The sequence below is a fragment of the Lolium rigidum genome, chromosome 6 (genome assembly GCF_022539505.1).
Source record: "Lolium rigidum isolate FL_2022 chromosome 6, APGP_CSIRO_Lrig_0.1, whole genome shotgun sequence".
In the NCBI taxonomy this organism is placed as follows: Eukaryota; Viridiplantae; Streptophyta; class Magnoliopsida; order Poales; family Poaceae; genus Lolium; species Lolium rigidum.
This window is the reverse complement of record NC_061513.1, coordinates 109154894-109162360: the sequence shown is the minus strand read 5'-3', so window position 1 is coordinate 109162360 and position 7467 is coordinate 109154894. Positions and strand designations below refer to the sequence as shown.

At 42.1% G+C, this 7467-nt stretch overlaps 1 protein-coding gene across 1 annotated transcript; it reads left to right on the top strand.

Moving 5' to 3' along the window:
• The first annotated feature begins 2242 nt into the window (after positions 1-2242).
• Positions 2243-6043, top strand: LOC124660375 (ras-related protein RIC2-like). The gene is made up of 2 exons (XM_047198182.1): positions 2243-2597; positions 5385-6043. Exons 1-2 carry the CDS (start codon positions 2368-2370, stop codon positions 5812-5814), a joined length of 660 nt encoding a protein of 219 aa, XP_047054138.1. The 5' UTR covers positions 2243-2367; the 3' UTR covers positions 5815-6043.
• The last annotated feature ends 1424 nt before the right edge of the window (positions 6044-7467 follow it).

The window sequence follows — 7467 nt, the reverse complement described above, 5'->3', positions numbered from 1 at the left end:
CTTCCGTTGAGAACTATGCGACATCATGTGCACCGGTCAAAGGACTGGACCATGCGAGAGGATAAGCACATAACTCAGGTTGGAGAAATTATCTACCTTTGTTAAAAAAAAATCATATATTTTACAATCGGTGCTTTCACTTTAGCATAATGCCTATCTAGAGATGTAGAGAATGAAGGACGATTAGGACAAAAACACAAAGTTAATCTCACTTTTCTTAGATAATTGTACGTATATTTTCAAATGTTTACTTATTTGTTTATTAGCAATAAATTTATATTTTTGTGCTCCGATGGCATAGGAGATGATGTGTTATGTGGCGGCCATGATTTGTGAAGCCCTCATACCAAAGAGAATGGAGAGCGGAGAGGTGTGGCGAGAGTGGTTAGAGAGAAATAGATAGTCACGGTGAGATAATGATGATAATTTTCCGCCTTAGTATCAAAACAAGAAAACAAGAAATATTTTTTTTGTACGAGTCCCGTTAAGAAAATTGGAATTTTAAGTAATTAAATTCATAGTACCTAAAAAGTATTTAATAAAAATCAATCATACCGAAGATCGGTTTTTCTCTCGGTGCAACGCACGGCCACTTTTGCTAGTATAGTCTAAAATGTTTCTAGTTAAACCCGTGACAAGTATTTTAAACCAGAGGTATTAGCAATTTATACTTGTATCATCCGTCGTATCTCCTGCTGGCGCCCTCTTTGATTGTTTGTTTGGGTAGCATGTACGTTGGGTGCGCTACGATTCGGATCGCGGGCTCCAATGCATGTGCAGGATCTCAGGCGCGCCGCTGGCATTTCCCCGCATTTACCAAGGCACGGCACGGCTCCATGAGGCGCCGCGTACGCGTACGTGAGGCAGGTGGTCGACGCCGTTTGACCCATCTGCAGAGTCGATAAAATCCACCGTCCCGACCGGATCACGAGCCGAGCGCCGCGAATTTCCCCGCGTCGCACGGGACACGGTCACGAGCCACACGATCGCTCGCACCCACCAACGAGGCGCGCGTCTCCACCTTTTCTCGCGTGAGTTGGAGCCAAGTCTACGGAAGGTAATGGCCTTTTTCCCAACGCCCCCCCTTCTAGATTCAAGTATATCACGTGGAAAGGGGAACCGGCCAGCGATCACCAACTTTTTCATTTCACATGAAACTTTCCTTCTCATCTGGAAACCAGACAGCCAGATCCTACCTTAACCGCTTTCTTATTCAGTGCTGGCGCGGCAAGCAACACCAGCGCTGTCGTCGTACCCAGGACATGGGGCACGATGGCGGCATTGATGTATAGCTACAAATAACCACACAATCTGGCACTTTTTATCTGTCTGGTTGCAAAAATAAGAAGCTCGGTGTACCCACCAAATATAAAGTCATGGTCGCAAACTTGTTCTCTATCTTTTCATTTTCTGTTGTGTGATCTCCTCACCTGCAGCCGGGGATTGGATTGGATTTTGAAGTTACTATACTCTATACTATATTTTATCTTATCGATTTACTCGAGCGGAGCGAATAATTATCGTCCGCAAATTCGAATATGATTATCGGTGATCCCGGGTTCGAAAGGGAAATGGAGCGGACACTGGGACAAAAATAAAATTAATTAGATAATTACGCGTATAAATGGCCAACAAACCTCGATAAAAAGGAGTTTAACAAAACACGCATAAAATAAAAAAATAAAAATGATAGAAATAAATAAGTACAACACAACAACATGGACAAATTAGGTTCATATTGATGCAATGACGCAAACACAAGGGCTAAAATAAACACCCATGTCAATATCCTAATATCTTGATAAGTTTGGACTCCATATTCGATAGAGTGATCATGCAATTGAGCTATTATTCGACGGACGAACTAGGCAACTCACGAACTACCAAATATGGTCTATTAACTATGACGTTTAGGATAAAAATAGATTATATTCAGATAAAACCATTAAATAATACTAGTAAATAATTTTTAGGTATATATGATATATCCAGTGCTATTTGGTATACCATATCATACACCGTATGGGGCGTCAAGCTAAGAATAGATCCTCATTCACCGAATTCTTCAAATAAGATATGGACCCAAATGGATTCAGAAACGAACTCGGTGATGAAATTATCTACATTAGTTTACACCCCTACCCGCCGGCAATCTGCTAAACCATGAACATACAGGGGTTTTCCTGCACAAGCACAGCACACCAAATAAATATTTCAGGTTTATTATGACTGCGTAGCAATCCCAGTTCACTGTGTCGCTGTCACCTACTGCTCCGTCGTCTCCCAGCGACGACGCCGCGCCCAAACCCCGCGAGATCCAGAGCCTAGAGCAGGTCGGGGAGGAGGACCCGCGAGGCGAGGAAGGAAATGGCGGGCAGCGGCGCGTACAGGGCGGAGGACGACTACGACTACCTCTTCAAGGCGGTCATCATCGGCGACTCCGGCGTCGGCAAGTCCAACCTGCTCTCGCGCTTCACCAAGAACGAGTTCTGCCTCGAGTCCAAGTCCACCATCGGGGTCGAGTTCGCCACCCGTAGCCTCCAGGTCGACGGCAAGGTCGTCAAGGCCCAGATTTGGGACACCGCAGGGCAGGAGAGGTGCGTCTGCTCCCCTTCCCTGTAACGATTACTCTTACCCCTCTTCAACACTGGCTTCCGTTTGGTGAACAGATTTGTTGCAGTAGTATCCTTTCCTAGTGTAGGTTTGTTTGCTTCATTCATGGTCTCTAATTTCTTAGGAATCAGAAAGCTACCCTGACCATCATATCGTTGATTTGGTTTATCAGTTATAGTTTGGTGATGCTAGTCAGTGGTAATTGGATTGTTGATATGTGCAGTCAAGTAGTGGATCAGTGGGGAACATACCAAATGAAGTACTCCCTTCGATCCATAATAAGTCTCCTGGTTATTAGTTCACAAATTTGAACTAAACCCATGCCCCACTTATTATGGATCGGAGGGACTCTATTAATGTTTGTTAGTGTGCCAGTTTTTCCAATACAAATTCACGCCTGGCTATCAGTTGGTTGTTCCTGGAGAGTAGAATGGACGCTCCTAGTTCTGATTTCTGAGCTGCTGAGAGTTCCATAACTTAGGTGACTACTAGCGGTGGATCTGTTGAGCCATTGTTGTGTTCGGTGGTTGTGACTTGCGGACCGATAATCCTAGACGTACGGACGGGTTGGCTTACAAAAACTTCTACGGGCTGACGTGGAATGAATTTGTTGGCTGGGTTTTGATTCTTCCCTTGAATCACGGGCCACGCTCTAATTTTGTGAACTGCTTGATGTTATCCGTAAGAAAATTATGTAAGAATTTTTTGTAGGTGTAGCATTACCCCTTGCGGACCTGTGGTGTCATATTTCATACTCCCTCCGTCTATAAATAGATGTCTACGGTTTGTCTAAATCTGGATGTATCTGGACACTATATAGCGTCTAGATACATCCAAATTTAGACAAATCTTGGACGCCTCTTTATAGACAGAGGTACTAGTACAGTTTATACAGAAATCAATGGAGAGGTGTGTTGTTGTTGCTCAACTGTGTGCCGGCAAGCTGGGGTGCCAGGGGTGAAATTAGGGAAGAAAAGGTGTTTCGCAGGCGTTCTAAGTTTTAATTAGTGCGGCCCTGGTCACGGCAGAGGGTTTATATTGCTATCTCTCATACTAGAAAATTTCATGAGTCACTATGTGTCCTCATCATGTGGTTGCGTAATTACGCTTGTACAGCCTAGGTTGGTTGGAAGCTTATCTGGTCTATAGAACTCTGCAAATGATTTTCATCAGCTAGCTGTCTCGCAAGCAAGTCACTGAGACCACTTAAAGAGGACCAGTACAAATTGATGTGATAACAACATTGATCTGGGCACTTCTACAGTAGTTTTAGCTATGGTGCATGTAGTAGAGTCTAGAGATACTTGAGTATTTTGTTCATCAAGGAATTTTTGCATCATGGACAAGATAGTAGACAGTTCTGTGATTCCCTTGCGATAATAGAAGTGTTCTTTAGGACAAAGGTCTGTACAAAAATCAATCACCCGGCAGGTCAGTGAGACCATTTAAGTACAAATGGATATGAGAACAGACTTGATTGGGACACTTGCACAGCAGTATTAGCTATGCTGCTTGTACTATAGATACTCGAGTATTTTGTTCATCAAGGAATTTGTGCATCATGGACAAGATAATATGATAGTTCTCTGATTCACCTGTGATAACATAAGTGTTCTTTAGGAAGCAGGTCTTGAAAAAAAACCGCAGCCAGCAGGAAAACTCACATGCAATTGTAACTTGCCAATTCACAATTTTAATCTGGATATTCTGTTCGAGAAAAATCTGGATAATCTGCAACTAAATGTATAGGAGAATCATAAAATGGAATACAAAATAGGCTAGGGTGGTGGTTTTTGTAATTTTAGAACAAAATTCACTGATCAGAACACTTCTCATGGAAATTTGGTTTCCCTTCATTGAATGATGCCTAACTCGTGTATATTGGCGCCACTTTCTGCTTGGTTCATTTTTGCTTCGAAGTTCAGTATCCCCTCTTGTATTCTTCCAGGCACCTCAGCAGCCAAAATAGATGTAGACTCGTATTTAGGAGATGAACATCAAAGCTTAAAGACCTTTTCACTTTTTTGAACCTGAAATACTTTTTGGTACTTCCTCAGATCCAAATTAATTGACTCAACTTTGTCTAGAAACAGATGTATCTAGTCAGACTAGATACAATCGGAGGGAGTATGTTTTTTCCTGGAATAGTAGAACCCAGGGAGAGGCTGTATACAAAGAAACAAAAAGACTCGTATTTGCACACATTTCTTCACCCTTACCTCTGGATTCTTAGTTCCCATACGCTTTTAGCAAAGCAACCTTGTTTCTAGGACCTCTACCTCCGGATGCTGAATGTGAAGTCTATGGTTGTTCTCAAGCCCACTAACGTACTGTAGCCCACTTGTGTGAGTTGGTTGGTGCCTTACATAGTAGCACGGTAATGCTGTTGTCTATCTGGTTTTGGTGAAGAAGAAAGCATATCTCTTGTCCATTGTCCACACAATTGCCATGTAAGCTCATTTTTTTTCTAGTTTTATCACTTACGAAAGGTTCCATCCTTGACACAATTAGGCATTTTCTATCATATCAAAGGGATCGTGCTGTTCTTTCTGAGGTCTGAAATCTTCGATATTCAGAACATTCTGCGTCATTCCAGTACATGTTTTCCAACACGGCTGGTGGAATGGAAGCTAGGTCACTAGCAGAACCTTGTCCTTATTTTGCATCCAAATTTTGTGCAAGAAAATGACTGCCGTACATTTTTGTGCTCAAGTAAATGACTACTGCATTAAAAAAATGTAAATGACTACTGTATGTTCTTTTTTTGTCAGATACCGTGCTATTACGAGTGCCTACTATAGAGGAGCGGTAGGCGCGTTGCTTGTCTATGATGTCACTCGCCGTGTTACATTTGACAATGTTGCACGCTGGCTAAAGGAGCTGAGAGATCACACTGATCCTAGCATCGTTGTCATGCTAGTTGGCAACAAGTCTGACCTCCGGCACTTGGTAGCTGTTTCAACTGAAGATGGACAGGAATATGCTGAGGCTGAGTCACTGTACTTCATGGAAACGTCTGCATTAGACGCTACAAATGTAGACAACGCTTTTGCAGAAGTTTTGACTCAGATATACCAAATTGCTAGCAGGAAGACGGTTGATGCAGGAGACGATGGCTCATCTGCCCCAAGCAAAGGGGAGAACATCAATGTGAAAGACGACGTGTCTGCACTGAAGAGAGCCGGCTGTTGCTCAACTTAGGGTATAGATGCATTGTATGTTGAGTTTTCTACTAGCTGGCGCTTCTTGTACTGCAACAGATGTATTCGTTCTCTTTTTGCTGCGGTTATGTTGAGGGCTAGGTTGATTCAGCTATCACCGGAAACTGTTATGTCAGATTGAGTATGGTATTGTGCAAGTAATTTGTTTACAGCGGGATCTGTGCAATGTCACTTTACGGGTTCACAAGTATATTCTTCGCTCTTTGTCATGTGTTAGCGAATCAGAGTACTCCTATACACTGTCACACTTCCCAAAAACTTGTCTCATTTGAGAAATAAGGGTGATCCTTATGTTCTAAATTGAGATGAAATATGCATACAATCCACTGAGATTTGCGTAGGTAAAATTACGAATATCATTTGGCTAAGATTCACTCATGATACTTATTTCTAACAATAGCTCATTTACACGTGTGTGTGTATATATGTACCTCTAGAATTAATCATGGATGGGAGTAACTGATTCGTATACCCATGCAAATAGTGAGTAGAAGAACAGATATATTTAGTATTGAATTAATAAGAGGGTAGAATGTACGGTCTCTCAAACATACATGTATGATGACAGTGTATAAATGTCATCATAGAAGAGCTGATTGCAAAACGGCATATAAATGCTTTATATAAATGTTGTGAATCATAGAAGAGCTGATTGCAAAACGGCATAGTTACGTGATTATGTTGTTAGTCTCCACTAATAAATGTTTTACTCATAACTTCGGGAAGACAAGGGCCGGTATTGTTCAACATATTTGGGAAGGCTAGACATATCGTAGCGTTGACAAAATTGATTCTGAAATTTTGGAGTTTTTCTTTTGGTAAGAGAAGTCGGAGTAGAGGCATGATAGGCCACAACTTAAACCATCTCTTGAGCGTTGAACCTCAAAAGTAGAATTTGTGTTAATACGAGTACACAAACAAAACATGGTTCGGGGCCCCTAGCTCTTGGGGATAGGGCGAACGCCCCTCTGCCCCACCATATGGGCCAGCCCTGGCCAGAGATCGAAGCCGTGAACCTTGAAATATTACTTCACCTCCGGGCGGTTGAAGACGACTTTTTCGTATTGATCGTGCGAACTATATACCATGATACTTATTTTTAGCTTATCCACGTGTGTATACATATGTACTGTAGAATTAATCACATGACAAAACTATGGGAGTAATCAGTTTGTATGCCCATGCAAAAAGTGAGTAGAAGAGTAGACATATTTCACACTGAATTAGTAAGAGGATAAAATGTACAGTCTCTCAAACATGCATGTATGATGGCGACAAGTATAACGGTTGTGAATCAGAGGAGAGCTACTTGCGAAATGACATAGTTACATGATTATATCGTTAGTCTCCACCCAATAAATATTCACAGCATCGGGAATGTGAGGGTCGGTTTTGTTCAGCATGGAAAGGCTTGAAATAAATCGTGGCATTATCCATCCAGTGATCCAGTGAAAAAAAGAGACAGCCTTCCACTTCGTCTCCTCCATTCATTACCCTTCTGCTTGGTCTCTCTTGGTTTAACTCATGGAACACAACACAAGGCATTGATGATTTCTTCCTTCCTCTTCATCTCCTCCAAATAGCAGGCAACTACCTCCACTGATTTCTCATGACTGTTACTAGCAGGGAATGT